Genomic DNA, 17,553 nt, shown 5'->3' on the forward strand with positions numbered 1-17,553 from the left:
TTTTTCTCTGAATTGTGTTTAATGACAATCAGGTTTGCTAGGAACTCTTCTTCCTGGCTGGCACCAGCACTGCACTGAGACTTTGTTTTTCATAAGAGAGTTCATTGGAGCTGATGCACTTTGTGATCTGAATTTTGCCCTCTCTTTTAGCTGTTTGCTTTGAAGAATCGGCTTGCATATTGGTTATGCCCTTCTGCCTACTTCCTGCTTTAAATGCCACCTGTTTGCTTTTATTGACTTATGCATTGAGGAGCAGGGGCTTTTAAGAATGATATGCACAAGAAAATATGCCCTAATGAATACAATCTGCATTGTGTTTGATAATTGTAGGCATTACATTTTTCCTCTTTGTGTTTAAATATTTGGAAGCTGATATTTTGCATGTTTCTGTGTAAATAAGAGTGTACATAAATTTGTGGTATAATATGACAGTTTTAAGTGTTGTAAGAAAAGAATTAAAAAATTCTTAGTCTTTTGACTCTGAATCTTTATTACTTGCTCTGTTTGTTGAAATCAGTGTTGCAGAAAACTTACAGTAGCTTTCCTTAACACAGGTATGGCTCAAAGCAAAAAAGAGGAATTGCGTTCTGCAAGTAGTCAAGCTTTACCTCTGCTAATTGGGAAATCTTTATAGAAACATGACAGCAGATAAAGGCCAAATGGCCCATCTAGTCTGCCCATCCGCAGTAACCATTAGCTCTTTCTCTCTCTTAGAAATCCAAAGTGCCTATCCCAGGCTCTCTTAAATTCAGACACAGTCTGCATTTCCACCACCTCTTCCGGGAGACTGTTCCACGCATTTACCACCTTTTCCGTAAAAAAAAGTATTTTCTCATATTACGCCGGAGCCTATCAGCTCTTAAAGAAACTGTAGTGCTGAAGGTAGTAAGGGAAAGAACAAGTAATGAGCAGAGGTACAAGGTAGTGCAATGTGTAGGTATGGACAGACTGAGGGGAAGATTCTCAAAACTTAACGGTAAAATCTAACAGGCTGCTACCAAAGTCGCAATTGTAACGATTTCAAAAAGGTGAGTCATTCTCAAAAGACCCTGCATGCAAATGAGATTTGCAGATGTTCATGTAGGCTCCCTAAATTTACATGAGATGAGTCGCTGGTGGTAGCGATTGCCCACTCCCTCCAACACTACTACACCCCCCTCCTACAGCAGGAGGGATACCCACTCCTTCCCACCGTTGCTCAACTCCCTTTGTGTCCTCGATTACCCCCCCCCCCCCTTAACTTATTGACAAAATCAGGCCAGAGGGATGCCTACCCACTCCAGCTAGCAGGCCCGTCTCTTAAAAAATGGACCTGCCCCTTCCTGGCGCACAGGGATTGTCTCTTCTATGTTTGACATAGCAACAGAATTAATCACCATCCCCCAAGGATAACCAAAGGAAACTATCCCGTCATTTTTGGGTGTCTATCTCAACTTCAGTCCTTCTACACTAGCATTCTTTAATTCAAGGCTTGTGGGTCAGTGGCTCTGCCCATTCATACTCTGATTGTACTCTCTCTCCTTAAGGAATGACATGGGAATGGTTTTCAGCCTTTATCTCGGGGAACGGTGGTGCACTATAAAAATTAGTAAGCAACTGATAAAAATCGACCTCAGCTGTTTCTATATCTGGGGGCGATGCTTCTGTGAGATGCTTCTCTGGAACGCCCTGCTTTTAAAGGGTTGTAAGGGGGCAGTTTGGGGCTACATACAGTATATAAATTATGACCGAGGAGTATTTATGGAGACTGTTAAGTGAGATGTGTTGTTGATTTAAGCTGAAATGTACATCTATTTTTTTAATTTTTTTTTTTTTTTTAATGTGGTGCATGTACATTTGTAATCCCTCCTTGAGCGCCGGAAGGTGTGGGCTATACTACTACTACTACCAACGTGTTGCCCTGAAAATAAAGACACTCTTATATTAATTTTGGGTCCCAAAAAGGTACTAGTTATTATTTTCAGGGATGTCTTATTTTTTTTCATGTACAGTGCTCATCTTTCCTTTCCTCTCCTCCACCCCAGTTCTTCCTATTTCCTTTCTCTCCCCCACAGCATATTTCTATCCCATCCTCCTGTGCAGGATCTTTCTATCCCTCCCGTCCCCCCGACCCTTATTCGAGTCTTATTCAAGTTTTCTTCTACCTGTTTAAGCTGATTTTGAGACTATCTCCAACCTATCTCCTTTCACACTTTGTGTTGTATAGTCCGATGAGAAAACTAGAAGTACACTTATTTGCTTATCCGAAAACTAATGGTTGTAGATACAAGACTTTTCTGGATAAGACCCTTATGTTTCAAGCAGGTAAACAGCAGTCTTGGCTGGGCAAATGTATCTGTCAAGCCTTGTCATCCTACTGTACTTTTTGGAAAGTAATTAAGACGACGTTGTTTGATAGATTCATTTCCTAATGTGAATTATTATCATTAATGAATTGTATTTTAAGTAAAAGTTTGCATTGTACTTTTAAGAAATATTTTGTACTTTTTAAACTTTTTGTATTTTGCTGATTGTCCAGCTTTCTTCATTGTAAACCGCCTAGAAATCATCCGGTTATGGCGGTATAGAAGAATAAAGTTATGTTATTTTCTCTCTCCCTCCCATCCGAACCCGAAATACCTGGTAACAAATGGCAGCGTCGGCAGCACAGGCTGCATCGCGGCCTTCTTACGCCCAGGTGTTTCTCTGCCGCTTCACTGATGTCATCAGCAATGCGGCACACGGAATGCCTGGGCGTGAGAAGGCCATGATGCAGCCTGTGCTGCCATTTGTTACCAGGTCTTTCGATATTGCGGTTGGGGTTCAGATGGGAAGGAGAGATGAAAGGGGTGGGGGTAAGCGCTGCTGCCGACAGCTAGGGCTGATTTTCAGGGTAGGGCTTATATTAAGACCTACCCCAAAAATCATGCTAGGGCTTATTTTTGGGGAAACACGGTACTACTACTATTAATTATTTCTATAGCACTGCCAGATGCATATAGCGCTGCAAAGAGGCTATATGTTTTTAATAAAAATAACGTTTTTTTTTTTTTAAATAATTTATATTCCGCATATCCTACAATTCTGTATGGATTACAAATTACTCAGGCTCAAGCAATTTTCCCTAACTTTCCCGGAAGGTCCCACTCTATCTAATGTACCTGAGGGAATGGGGATTAAGTGACTTGCCCAGGGTCACCAGGAGCAGTGCAGGATTTGAACCCAGGTTGTGGGTTCAAATCCAACACTGCTCCTGGTGATAGTGGGTGCTAAGGCTGTAGCTCCTTGTGACAGGTGGGATTAGGTGCCTTGCCCAGGGTCAGAAGGAGGGTTGTGGGTTCAAATCCCACACGGCTCCTGGTGACAGGTGGGATTACGTGCCTTGCCCTGCGTCAGAAGGAGGGTTGTGGGTTCAAATCCCGCATGGCTCCTGGTGACAGGTGGGATTAAGTGACTTTCCTAGGATCAGGAGTATTGTGGGATTTGAACCTAGGTTATGGGTTCAAATCCCGCGGGTACCAAGGCTGTAGCTCCTTGTGGCAGGTGGGATTAGGTGCCTTGCCCAGGGTCAGAAGGAGGGTTGCGGGTTCAAATCCCGCACGGCTCCTGCTGACCCGGCTGTAGCTCTAAGCGCCGCCCCCTCCCTCCCACGTTGCCTCCTTTCAAAATCTTTTGTTTACCTGAAGCGAGTGCAAACGGGGCTCCTGCCTTTGTCTCCAATCAGCCCCCTCCAAAGCTCTCCCTGGGAGGGGGCTCGAGCCGTTCCTTCTCTCGCGCGCGCGCTCATTTAAATAACCGCCCTGCTGTGACGTAGCCTGACGTCCGAGCCAAGATGGCGGCGAGCAGCGAGCGGCTCTGGCGCGCCGGAGCTGTTGTGGCTTAAAGCGCCGGGGCGGCGGGACCATGCTGACGCCCCGGCGCGCGTAGAGGCACGGGAAGCCGGGCTGCGCTATGCCTCCCGCCCCCGTCGCGAACAGCAGCAGCAGCCTGAGCCTGGCCACCAGGCCGTCGCCTCCGAGCGCGGCCGCCTCCCGGGGCTGCGGCGACGGCGCCCTCATGGACCACTTCGGCATCTTCCTGCAGGGGCTGCTCGGAGTGGTGGCGTTCAGCACGCTCATGTGTGAGTATCTGCTTTTCCCGCTCGGGGGTCGCGCGAGGGCCCCGCTTGGCATTTGCGTGAGGTAAAAAAAAAAAAAAAAAAAAGCCGGCCTTTTACCTCACGCGAAGTTCTCTTATAGAACTATAAGTCCCTTTTGTGTTCGTTTCTATTTGTAGTTCTAGCCCTCTTACTGGTTTTAATGAGGTGCTGTTATTTTAAATATGGGTTTTAGTCATTTTGTCTTTCTGACAATGTCCGCCCAGAAGGCTAATTGGGCGGCATCTGAAATCTTAAACTTGCCAATAATAAAGCTTTCAGCTGTCTTCTAGTTGAAACTAGGCATCAAAGAGATCTGGGGCTGGTGTACAGCTATTTGGTTACATGTGTTTTAAGTTTAGTGTCGGGGCCACAGCTTGTGTTTGTGGCCTTTCTTGACATAAACAAGTTGGTTCCACATCGGTGGTCTTCATTGTCCCTTCCCACTTGTTTCTGTGTTGGCCCAAGACAGGAACTTGGAATGCTGTAGGTCAGGGGTGTCAAAGTCCCTCCTTGAGGGCTGCAATCCAGTGGGGTTTTCAGGATTTCCCCCAATGAATATGCAGAAGATCTATTTGCATGCAGTGCTTTCAATGCATATTCATTGGGGAAATCCTGAAAACCCCACTGGATTGCGGCCCTCGAGGAAGGACTTTGAGATCCCTGCTGTAGGTCATAAGAGGTTCCAAAGACTGAAGTCTGTGTAATTTATGATACAGCCACCACTGTTTTCTTTAAATACTCAATAAGGATTATGACTTAATTTCAGGATTCATGAAGATACCTTTAGAATTCCTTCATTTAGGGCTCCTTTTATCAAGCTGCGGAAAACCGCCTGCCGCGTTAGTTTTTGGGCTTGCCGCAGGGGTTAGTGCGTGATGAAATGTCTGACGCGCTAACCCCACTAGCGCACCTTGATAAAAGGAGCCATTAGATGCTATTATGGCCTTGATCTAGTTAGGAATGTTGTTAGAGTTGATTGTTCAATCATTCCATACATTTATTGAATTATCTTCCCTTGATCTATTTTGTCTGCATTTACCTGCTTTATAGGGTTGATATATGTTTAAGGTCTTACTATGTAGTATCTTTAGTGTAGAACAATGGCATGCCTGGTATCTTGCGCTTTTGCGTGGGGAGAATGAATTTGCCAATGCCTTCTTATGCTAAGGTATATTTCAGTTGATAATTGCCTTTTGGAACTCTTTTGACAGCAATGTATGATGTTACGTTTGATTGCATTTCTGAATTCATTGAATTTGCGCTCTATCCCTGTTTATAACAGGGACGATTAATGATGTTGTTTAGACATGTCTATGTTATATGTGGTAATCACAGGGAAACAAGATTTTATGTATGTTATATGGAAACCACATAGTTAGATGAGGTATATTAATTTTTAAATTAATAATATATATTTTTAAACTATAAATTTATAAACCATAAGTCAAGCAGTGCATCATGCAGAAAGTGGAAAAACTATCAAAGTATCAACTGCAAGAGACAAGATTTTGGGCTAACTATTTTGAGGCCCGTCAGTATTATAAGAATAATTCTTTATGGAAAACTTGTGCTTTAAGTGTCTGGTCACGTTATGGAACAGGGGTTCCCAATACGTCGATCGCGATCGACCGGTAGCTCAGGAAGGCAACGTGAGTCGATCGCGGAGCCCATCCCAGGCTCCGTGATAGACCCGTGTTGCTGTCCTGATCTACCGGGCCGATCAGCCTTCCTCTGTGTTCTCCCTAGGGCCTTTTAGCTGGGCAGTCTGCCCAGCTGTCATCTGCTGCTGCCGCCGCTGCTGCACATTAAAAAAAACCTGGCTTGGAGATTTCAGCTCATAGTGAACTTATGCTCCGGGCTCTAACGTGTGCGTGCCAGCTTCTCTTCTCTTCCCTCCAAAACCGGAAGTTATGTCCGGGGGGGGGGGGGAGGGGAGAAGGGAAGCCAGCACGCACATGTTGAGAGCCCTGAAGCAAGTGTTCGCTACGGGCTAAGGCGGGAGACAGGTTAGTGAAGCATTTCCTCTTCTTGCTGCCGGGTTCTGCCTACTTTCTGTTTCCACGAGGCAGGACTCGGCAGCATTTCCCCCAATAGGTCGATCGCGATGCTGGTCGGCTGAAGCAGGGAGAGCTTGGGGCAGCGTCGGCTTTCAGCCTGTTATTGGTGGCGGTTTGGGTCCTGGTCCCCGATGGCAGTTTGGGTCCTGGTCCCCGATGGCAGTGGCTTGGGGGAGGGCAGGGAGGAAGAAAGAAAAAGGGCAGGCAGGGAGACAGAAGGAAAGAAGAGAGACAGAAAAAAAAGAAAGGGATGCAGAGAGAAAGAAAGGGCAGGGAGAGAGGAAGGAAAAGTTGGGGGAGGGAATGAGGTCTGGAGGAGAGGAAGCATACAGGCTAAAAGAAGGGAAGAAAGATTGGATGCACAGTCAGAAGAAGAAAGTGCAAGCAGAGACTCATGAAATCACCAGACAAGATAGGAAAAATTATTTTATTTTAAATTTAGTGATCAAAATGTGTCTGAATTTATATCTGCTGTCTATATTTTACACTAAGGTCCCCTTTTACTAAACTGCAATAGAGGTTTTTAGGTTAGGGAGCCTATGAGCAACGAGAACAGCGCTGGGCATTCAGCGCAGCTCCCTGCGCTAAAAACTGCTATCGTGGTTTAGTAAAAAGGGAGGGGGATATATTTGTCTATTTTTGTATGGTTGTTACTGAGGTGATAGTGCATAGAGTCATCTGCTTTGAACTCTTTGAAAAACCCTGGAATAGGAATGATAATTAACATTTTCTATGCGTACAGTGTGCTTTGTGTTTTTTTTTAATTTTATTGTTGGTAGATCATTTTGACTTGGTCATTTTAAAAGTAGCTCGAAAGCCCAAAAAGTGTGGGCACCCCTGTTCTGGAACATTGCCCGCCTCACTGCTGTAACCTCACGCAAGCGCTTTCCTGCGATTGTACGCGATTGTCCTCTCCACTCCACCTCACAATCGCGTACAAATGCAGGAAAGCGCTTGCGTGAGGTTACAGCAGTGAGGCGGGCAATGTTCCAGAACGTGACCGCCGGACACTTAAAGCACAAGTTTTCCATAAAGAATCATTCTTTATAATACTGAGGGCCGCAAGTTTGAGATCACCTCTCTAACGTGTTGCCGATCATAAAATATGCCTGTCACAGATCAAAACCCTATTGTATTGCTATATAGGTGGCACCTGCAGCCATAAGAACTACTGGGGTTGTAGACAAGTAGGTGTAGTATGTTTTGTGGTGCTCACCAAAACATAAGGGAGTTATGGTGAAATGTTTATGTGGCACCCTTTTTGTGACGTTCACAGCAATGCCCTGTAAGGTGCCCCATTACTGTGTTGCCATGTCTGGGTGGCCAGTCCATCACAATGCTGGCCCCTCCCATATCCAAAAGGTCTTGTTCTAGGCATTTGGGACTTGGGATGAATTTTTGTTCGAGAATGTGGTATAAAGATAGACATAGAGGCAATTTGGATGATCAAACATCTGGACATACAGATAGACGATTTAAAAAAATATATATATATTTTGGATGTACTTTTTGAGAATGGACATTTTGCCACTGTTGACTTTGGTGATTTAGATGTATGTTTTGATTATGCCCCTCCATGTCTACAAGCGTGGTAGCTTGTTTGGTGGTAGCATGCCTGAGCCGACACCTACCATGTTTATGTCTCATGCCTTCTGTAAAGCTGAGCATGCACGGAGTGCTGTCATTGAATGAGTTTGGGTGGCATAACATTCTGGGCTGCTGGGAAACCACTGGAGAAGGTCTTCTACTGGTGGGATTTGGGGATCCTCATCAGCTGTAAAGATTCTGGTTGAGCCTGGGCCTAAAATGAGCTATCGATTAATGTGATGGTAATTTGCGTGTTCATTTATTATAGTAGTATTTTGGTGGCTGTACCTTGAGTTTTTTTTTTTACTTCATCAACCCCTCTGTGCTGCCAGCTCATCTGTGTAATGCAGTGTATCGCAAACTGTGTGCCTCCTGAGATTTCAGTGTACCGTGACACACTGATGAGGAGGAGAGTTGTTCTCACTGGCTGACTGCCTACAGGATGTGCTTCTCGTAGTGAGAGGCACATCCTGTAGGAAGTCAGCTGGCACAGATGATTCTCCCCCTGACCGGCATTTCTCCTCCTCTTCCTGCACCTCCTGGATCCCTCTACCAAAGCAGGTCGTGGCCAGATGGGCCTCTGATGCATGAGCGGACTTCAGCATGATGACATCACACATGCATGTGATGTCATTGCGTTGACATCTGTCCACTTCTGGGTGCCTTCCAGCCAGGGCACTGGATTTAGTGTGCCACCGGCCAGAATGTTTGTGAGACACTGCTATAACGGCATAATACCAAAATAAAGCAAGATCAGTCCCTGAATACACTATGTACACCACATTGATTACTATCACAGAAAGGTGGTATATGAAGAATCTAATGGGGGGGGGACTGTCTGTCATTTTTCTTTAAAGAAGGTGAACATATTCCTGTAATTTTTCAGTAGGTTTATTACTAGTAGGTTAGAATGAGTTTAAGAAAGGGTTTGACCAAATGTCTGGACGACTGATCTATTAATTAGTCATGTAGGCTTGTGAATTGCCATCTCTTGGTTCTGGAATGAGCAATAGGAGTGTTTTTCTCCATTAGGATTTGCTGGAAACTTGTAAGTACCACAGATTGACTACTCTTGGAGACAGGATAATGGGTTCAGTGGACTTTTGTCTGACCCAACATAGCACTCTTTATCCCAGGACAAGCAGGCATGATATTCTCACACATGGGTGACGTCATCTACGGAGCCCCAGCGCGGACAGCTTTTTAAGCAAACTTGCTAGAAGTTTCAAGTTTGCACACTGCACCACGCATGTGCTAGCCTTCTCGCCACTAGAGGGCGCATCCCCACCTCGTGGTCCTCAGTTCGTTTTCATCCGCGGAGCCAGAAGCCCTGTGGATTATCTGTGCTAAGATTGCCTTCTGTCGCCGCGGCTGTGTTGCATTTTTGACGCGGTCGCTGCGTTTTTGGTTTATTTCTTTCTTTCTTTCTTTCTTTCTTTAAAAAAAAAAAAAAAAAAAAATTTTTTTTTCGTTTTCCGCGCTCCGGGGGCTCCCGGTAGCCGTGGCCGAGGAACCTCGCTTGTTCCCGGCCTTGTTTTGGGCCCATGTCCCGGCCCGTAACGGGATTTAAGAAGTGTGGTAGGTGTGATCGACTTTTGTCCATCACTGATCCTCACAGGTGCTGCCTGAGGTGTTTGGGGCCCCATCACCCGACAGCATCGTGCCCTAAGTGTGCCACCTTCCAGAAACGGGCTCTTAACCGTCGAAAGGCCCGTATGGCTGATCTCTTCGCCGTTGATACCCCGGCGGGGAAGGCCTCGAGCTCGGCCTCGGCTTCGGCCCCGGCCTCGACCTCGGCCTCGACCTCGGACCCCTCGGTTCCCTCGAAGCTGGTCGCTTCGCAGAAGCAAGCCTCGGGTAAGTCTCCACTTCCTTCCTCAGCTCCATCTGTCAGGAAGCCATCCTCGGGCTCTTCGTCGGCGGGACCGTCGGCCTCGACCCAGACCAAGGGATCGAAGGGGGGCGCCCCGAGGGAATACTCGAGACCGAGGTCGCCCTCTGCGGAGCGCCCCCAGGTATTGCCCCAGGGTCTTACTATCCCGGTATTCCAGGAGTTGCTTCGCGCTTTAATCTCCTCGGAGCTCTCCGGGGCCATTGAGACTTTGCAGCAGGCTTCGGCCTCGACTTCGGTCTCGGTGGCCCCGCAGTTGGCGACCTCGGCCTCGGGCACCGGCCTTTCAGCGGCCGAAGCTCCCTCGGCCTCGACCACGTTGCTTCCCTCGGCTCCGACCTCGATGACACAGCCTGAGGTCAGTGTGCGACCCCGAGACAAGCAGCGCCGGGTACGCCGGATTTCCTCATCCTCCTCCCCGAGGTCTTCACGGGGTTCTTCACCCTCGAGCAAGCCCCGGCCGAAGCATCGCCTCAAAAAAGCAAAGCGGGCTCGAGCCTCGCCCCGAAGGAGTCGTCGCTCGACCCCGCCCGAGACCGAGGCACTGTGTGTCGAGGATCTTCGCCTCGACAACCCCAATCTGGTACTAACACTGGAGGGTTCCCGTGCCTCCTCACCGAGGCGGAAGGGACGGACCTCCAGGCCCCGTACCCCGGGGGGTTCCCCGAGGGGGTCTCTTCGGCGGGCTGTCTCCCCGACCCCTTCGAGGTCGCGGGATCGTGCTTCTTGGGGTTCGGGGTCTGGGGGGCAGTTTGGCTATTCTCGCCAGGCATCTCCCTTTGACTCCGCTGAGAAGTCTCGGTCGCCCTCCCCACCTGCACGGACTACTTCTTTTTCGAAATTCGTCCATGATATGGCGAAGGCTTTGGGGGTGGACCTGGCGGCGGGGTCCATCTATACTAAGGAATTTTTGGAAGAGCAGGATTCCCCTGCCCCTCAACGGGAATCCCCCCGCCTCCCGCTTAACAAGGTTCTCCTTCAAACCTTGCTGCGGAACCTTGAGGCCCCTCTTACAGTAGCGGTAGTGCCCACCAAGATGGAATCCAAGTATCGGACACTTCCCCCTAAGGGGTTTGAAAAAGGACAACTTTCCCATCAGTCACTCTTGGTTGAGTCGGCTCTTAAGCGCTCGCAGCCCTCGAGAGTCTCGGCTGCTGTCCCCCCGGGGAGAGAGGGACGGACCCTAGATAAATTTGGCCGTCGCCTGTACGCGAATTCCCAGATGGCCACGAGGGTCCTCAACTATGCTTTCGCCTACTCTTCCTATCTCAGGTCCATGGTCAAGGATCTGCCGGAATTTCAGGGGCTGATCCCGGAGTCACATAGGGAGAAATTTGCCTCTTTTGCGTCCAACCTATCCCAGCTCAGATTTTATCTGTTCCATGCGGTGTATGACGCCTTTGAGCTCGCCTCGAGGGTCTCGGCTTGTGCGGTTGCCATGCGCCGGCTGGCCTGGCTGCGGACCCTCGAGATGGACCCCAACCTACAGGAGCGCTTAGCCAATCTACCCTGTGTCGGGTCGGAGTTGTTCGACGACTCCCTGGATGCGGCTACCAAGAAGCTGTCTGAACAGGAGCGCTCTTTGGCGGCTCTCGTTCGCCCGAAGCCTAAGCCGTTGCCTCAGAGGCCATTCAAGCAACCACCTAGGCGGTATCCTCAAAAAACGACGCCGGCCTTTTCGAGACCTCCGCCTCGACGTCCACCCCAGGGGAGAGGGGGGCCCCCCAAGCCCGCTGCGCAGGGGACATCTAAGCCGGCACCGTCCTTTTGACGGGATGAGCGGCAGGGGGCTGGCCCCCGCCGCGTCGGCATCCAACCCCCTCCCCATCGGGGGTCGGCTCTCGGCTTTTGCCAGGGTCTGGTCAGGGATAACGTCGGACGCATGGGTGCTCCGGACCATCTCAGAGGGCTATTCATTAAACTTCTCAAGACAGCCTACCGACATGCCCCCCGGGGCGTGCCCGCCCAATCGGAGCCAGTTGGCCCTTCTCCGAGAGGAAGCCAGGGCCCTGTTGAGCCTCCGGGCGGTCGAAGTGGTGCCTCTCGACCAGCAGGGCCAGGGATTTTATTCCCGTTACTTTTTGGTCCCAAAGAAGACCGGGGACTTGCGCCCCATTTTGGACCTCCGGAAGCTCAACAAGTTCCTGGTCAGGGAGAAGTTCCGTATGTTATCGCTTCCGATTCTATATCCTCTGTTGGACGAGGGGGACTGGATGTGCTCCCTCGATTTGAAGGAAGCGTACACCCATGTTCCGGTGCATCCCGACTTTCGGAAGTTTTTAAGATTTCAGGTCGGGGACTTGCACCTACAATACCGTGTACTACCCTTCGGTCTGGCTTCGTCCCCTCGGGTATTCACGAAATGCATGGTGGTGGTCGCGGCTGCTCTGCGTTCCCGGGGGTTGCAGGTCTTTCCCTATCTGGACGATTGGCTGATCAAGGCCCCGACAAGGGAAGGAGTTATTTCAGCGACCCAACAGACTATCACGCTTCTTCAGGGTCTCGGGTTCGAGGTGAACTTTCCCAAGTCTCACTTGCAGCCGACTCAATCCCTCCAGTTTATAGGGGCCGTGCTGGACACGGTTCTCCTCCGTGCCTTCCTTCCTTCTCCGCGACTGGAGGCCCTGCTTCGCCTGGGCCGGCAGGTTGCGCAACTGCAGGTTGTGTCGGCTCAACGCATGATGGTGCTTTTGGGGCACATGGCATCGACGGTCCAAGTAACCCCATTTGCCCGGTTGCACCTGAGGATCCCTCAGTGGACCTTGGCCTCGCAATGGCGTCAGGACCGCGACCCGCTATCTCGACGTTTGACTGTGACTCCGTCCTTCAGACGCTCGCTCCGTTGGTGGACCAACTCTACAAATCTGTCCGGAGGTTTGCTCTTTCGCGTTCCTCCGCATTGCAAGGTCCTGACCACGGACTCGTCGGAGTATGCGTGGGGAGCGCATCTGGACGGTTTGCGAACGCAAGGCCTATGGTCGGCCGCGGACCGTCGGTGTCACATCAACGTGTTGGAGCTTCGGGCCATTTATCTGGCCGCTCGGGCCTTCTGTCACCTCCTGCACGATCGAGTGGTTCTCGTTCGGACAGACAACCAGGTGGCAATGTATTACGTCAACAAGCAAGGAGGGACGGGCTCTTGGCCTCTGTGCCAGGAAGCCCTGCGGCTTTGGACATGGGCCGTCTCTCAGAACGTTTTCTTGCGGGCGGTTTACATTCAGGGGGAGCTGAATTGTCTAGCAGACAAACTCAGTCGTCTCCTCCAGCCACACGAGTGGTCGCTGAATTCCCGAGTCCTACGCGAAGTCTTCGACCGCTGGGGGACTCCTCAGGTGGATCTGTTTGCTTCGCCCGAGACTTGCAAACTACCCCTCTACTGTTCTCGGATGTACTCACGGGACCGTCTCGAGGCCGATGCTTTTCTTCTCGACTGGGAGGGGAGGTTCCTTTATGCGTTCCCTCCTTTCCCTCTGATTTTGAGAACGTTAGTTCATCTGAAATCGACCAAGGCCACTATGATTCTCATTGCGCCTCGCTGGCCAAGACAACACTGGTTCTCCCTGCTTCTTCAACTCAGTGTCAGGGAGCCTCTGCTTCTGCCTGTCTTTCCCTCTCTGCTGTCTCAGAGTCGGGGTTCGCTGTTACATCCCAATCTTCAGTCGTTACATCTGACCACTTGGTTCCTTTCCCCTTGACTTCGATTCCAGTTTCTCACTCAGTGCGGGAAATCTTAGAGGCCTCTCGCAAGGTCTCGACTAGGCTTTGCTATTCCCAGAAGTGGACCAGATTTTCTTCCTGGTGCTCCACCAACCACCTTGAACCGGGTTCTGTTCCAGTGTCTTCGGTGCTGGAATATCTGTTACATCTCTCGAATTCTGGTCTGAAGACGACTTCCATTCGAGTGCATCTTAGTGCCATTGCTGCATTCCATCAACATCTCGAGGGTCGTTCCCTCTCTCTGCATCCTCTGGTTTCTCGTTTCATGAGGGGTCTTGTGAATGTTCATCCTCCTCTCAAGCCTCCTCCTGTCGTATGGGATCTTAATGTGGTCTTGGCTCAACTGATGAAACCGCCTTTTGAGCCGATCGATAAAGCTCTCCTTAAGTTTCTTACTTGGAAAGTAGTCTTTTTGATTGCGCTCACGTCAGCTCGTCGGATTAGCGAGCTACAGGCTTTGGTTGCGGACCCTCCTTTTACTGTATTTCATCATGACAAGGTGGTTCTTCGCACCCATCCCAAATTTTTGCCTAAGGTTGTGTCTGATTTCCACCTCAATCAGTCCATTGTTCTTCCGGTATTTTTTCCGAAGCCCCATTCTCATCCTGGTGAAACGGCGCTTCACACGCTTGACTGTAAGAGGGCGTTGGCTTTTTATCTCCAACGTACTAAGTCTCATCGGAAGGTTCCTTAATTGTTTTTGTCCTTTGATCCTAATCGGGTAGGACATCCGGTTTCCAAGCGTACCTTATCCAACTGGTTAGCTGCTTGTATATCTTTTTGCTACGCTCAGGCTGGTCTCCCGCTCTCGGGTCGAGTTACGGGGCACAAGGTCAGGGCGATGGCAGCTTCGGTTGCTTTCCTCCGTTCTACTCCTATGGAGGACATATGTAAAGCTGCCACCTGGTCTTCGGTTCATACGTTCACCTCCCATTACTGTCTGGACTCCTTGTCCAGGAGTGACGGCCGGTTTGGCCAGTCGGTGTTACGTAACCTGTTTTCCTAAATTGCCATCCTCCCACCTACCCTCTTTCTGGTTGGCTTGGAGGTCACCCATGTGTGAGAATATCATGCCTGCTTGTCCTGGGATAAAGCACAGTTACTTACCGTAACAGGTGTTATCCAGGGACAGCAGGCATATATTCTCACAACCCGCCCACCTCCCCGGGGATGGCTTCTTTGCTGGATATGGAACTGAGGACCACGAGGTGGGGATGCGCCCTCTAGTGGCGAGAAGGCTAGCACATGCGTGGTGCAGTGTGCAAACTTGAAACTTCTAGCAAGTTTGCTTAAAAAGCTGTCCGCGCTGGGGCTCCGTAGATGACGTCACCCATGTGTGAGAATATATGCCTGCTGTCCCTGGATAACACCTGTTACGGTAAGTAACTGTGCTTTACATGCTTAGTTCCTTCAGTCATCTGAATTAAGAGTCGAAGGGGTCCTTTTAATAAGTTGTGGTTAAAAATTGGCTCTGCCCCTCTCTCTCTTGTGCTGCCTTGCTTCCGTCTCCTTACTCTCCTGCTCCCGACTCTCCTCCTGCTTCTCTCCGCTCCTGTCTCTCTCTGCCATCCACTACAGCCTCCCTCCTCTGCTGGTCAGCCGCCTTTCCACTCTCTCTGGCTTCCCAGTGCTCGCTATGCCATTGGCCCTTTTCCTTTTAAGGCCTCGATGTGCAGGCGACGTCGGAGGGGTGGGTGGAGCTAACTCTCGCCTCAGCCCCTCTCTCTCTTGTGCCTGCCTTGCTTCCGCCTGCTTATTCTCCTGCTCCCGACTCTCCTCCTGCTTCTCTCCACTCCTGCCTGTCTCCACCTTCCACTACAGCCTCCTTCCCACTCACTCTGGCTTCCCAGTGCTCGCTATGCTGTTGGCCCCTTTCCTTTTAAGGGTGAGCTCGGCCTCGATGTGCAGGTGATGTCAGAGTTGTGGGCGGAGCTAAATCTCTCCTCTGCCCCTCTCTCTCGTGTGCCTGCCTTGCTTCCGCCTGCTTACTCTCCTGCTCCCGACTCTCCTCCTGCTTCTCTCCGCTCCTGTCTCTCTCCGCCTTCCACTACAGCCTCCCTCCTCTGCTGGTCAGCCGCCTTTCCACTCTCTCTGGCTTCCCAGTGCTCGCTATGCTGTTGGCCCCTTTCCTTTTAAGGGAGAGCTAGGCCTCGATGTGTAAGTGACATCGGAGTGGTGGGCGGAGCTAACTCTCGCCTCAGCCCCTCTCTCTCTTGTGCCTGCCTTGCTTCCGCCTGCTTACTCTCCTGCTCCCGACTCTCCTCCTGCTTCTCTCCACTCCTGCCTATTTCCACCTTCCACAACAGCCTCCTTCCCACTCACTCTGGCTTCCCAGTGCTCGCTATGGTGTTGGCCCCTTTCCTTTTAAGGGTGAGCTCGGCCTCGATGTGCAAGTGACGTCGGAGTGGTGGGCGGAGCTAACTCTCGCCTCTGCCCCTCCCTTTCTCTTGTGCCTGCCTTACTTCTGCCTTCTTACTCTCCTGCTCCCGACTCTCCTCCTGCTTCTGTCAGCTCCTGTCTCTCTCCGCCTTCCACTACAGCCTCCCTCCTCTGCTGGTCAGCTGCCTTTCCACTATCTCAGTCTTCCCAGTGCTCGCTATGCCGTTGGCCCCTTTCCTTTTAAGGGGGAGCTAGGTCTCGATGTACAGGTGACGTTGGAGGGGTGGGCGGAGCTAACTCTCACCTCAGCCCCTCTCTCTCTCTTGTGCCTGCCTTGCTTCCGCCTGCTTATTCTCCTGCTCCCGACTCTCCTCCTGCTTCTCTCCACTCCTGCCTATTTCCACCTTCCACTACAGCCTCCTTCCCACTCACTCTGGCTTCCCAGTGCTCACTATGCCGTTGGCCCCTTTCCTTTTAAGGGGGAGCTAGGCCTCGATGTACAGGTGACGTCGGAGGGGTGGGCGGAGCTAACTCTCGCCTCAGCCCCTCTCTCTCTTGTGCCTGCCTTGCTTCCGCCTGCTTATTCTCCGGCTCTCGATTCTCCTCCTGCTTCTCTCCACTCCTGCCTATTTTCACCTTCCACTACAGCCTCCTTCCCAGTCACTCTGGCTTCCCAGTGCTCGCTATGCTGTTGGCCCCTTTCCTTTTAAGGGTGAGCTCGGCCTCGATGTGCAGGTGATGTCGGAGTGGTGGGTGGAGCTAACTCTCGCCTCTGCCCCTCTCTCTCTTGTGCCTGCCTTGCTTCCGCCTGCTTATTCTCCTGCTCCCGACTCTCCTCCTGCTTCTCTCCGCTCCTGTCTCTCAACGCCTTTCACTACAGCCTCCCTCTTCTGCTGGTCAGCCGCCTTTCCACTCTCTGGCTTCCCAGTGCTCGCTATGCTGTTGGCCCCTTTCATTTTAAGGGGGAGCTAGGCCTCGATGTGCAGGTGACGTCGGAGGGGTGGGCGGAACTAACACTCGCCTCAGCCCCTCTCTCTCTTGTGCCTGCCTTGCTTCCGCCTGCTTATTCTCCTACTCCCGACTCTCCTCATGCTTCTCTCCACTCCTGCCTATTTCCACCTTCCACTATAGCCTCCTTCCCACTCACTCTGGCTTCCCAGTGCTCGCTATGCCGTTGGCCCCTTTCCTTTTAAGGGTTAGCTCGGCCTCGATGTGCAGGTGATGTCGGAGTGGTGGGTGGAGCTAACTCCCGCCTCTGCCCCTCTCTCACTTGTGCCTGCCTTGCTTCCGCCTGCTTACTCTCCTGCTCCCGACTCTCCTGCTTCTCTCTGCTCCTGCCTATTTCCACCTTCCACTACAGCCTCCTTCCCACTTATTCTGGCTTCCCAGTGCTCGCTATGCTGTTGGCCCCTTTCCTTTTAAGGGTGAGCTCGGCCTCGATGTGCAGGTGATGTCGGAGTGGTGGGCGGAGCTAACTCTCACCTCTGCCTCTCTTCTCTTGTGCCTGCCTTGCTACCGCCTGCTTACTCTCCTGCTCCCGACTCTCCTCCTGTCTCTCTACGCCTTCCACTACAACCTCCCTCCTCTGCTGATCAGCCGCCTTCGCATTCTCTCTGGCTTCCCAGTGCTCGCTATGCTGTTGGCACCTTTCCTTTTAAGGGAGAGCTAGGCTTCGATGTGTAAGTGACATCGGAGTGGTGGGCGGAGCTAACTCTTGCCTCTGCCCCTCTCTCTCTCTTGTGCCTGCCTTGCTTCCGCCTGCTTACTCTCCTGCTTCTGACTCTCCTCCTGCTTCTCTCCGCTCC

The 17,553-nt window shown here is 50.9% G+C and overlaps 1 protein-coding gene across 1 annotated transcript in view; it reads left to right on the forward strand.

Moving 5' to 3' along the window:
* Nucleotides 1-3,808: 3,808 nt before the first annotated feature.
* The window catches only part of LOC117351224 (store-operated calcium entry regulator STIMATE-like), a 310,978-nt gene continuing 297,233 nt past the window's right edge, over nucleotides 3,809-17,553 (forward strand). Inside the window, exon 1 of the mRNA XM_033926229.1 lies at nucleotides 3,809-4,099. Within this exon, the coding sequence (XP_033782120.1) occupies nucleotides 3,931-4,099 (169 nt within the window). The 5' untranslated portion in view covers nucleotides 3,809-3,930. The remainder of the gene's footprint in view (nucleotides 4,100-17,553) is intronic.

Source organism: Geotrypetes seraphini, chromosome 17 (assembly GCF_902459505.1).
Source record: "Geotrypetes seraphini chromosome 17, aGeoSer1.1, whole genome shotgun sequence".
NCBI classification, from domain to species: Eukaryota; Metazoa; Chordata; class Amphibia; order Gymnophiona; family Dermophiidae; genus Geotrypetes; species Geotrypetes seraphini.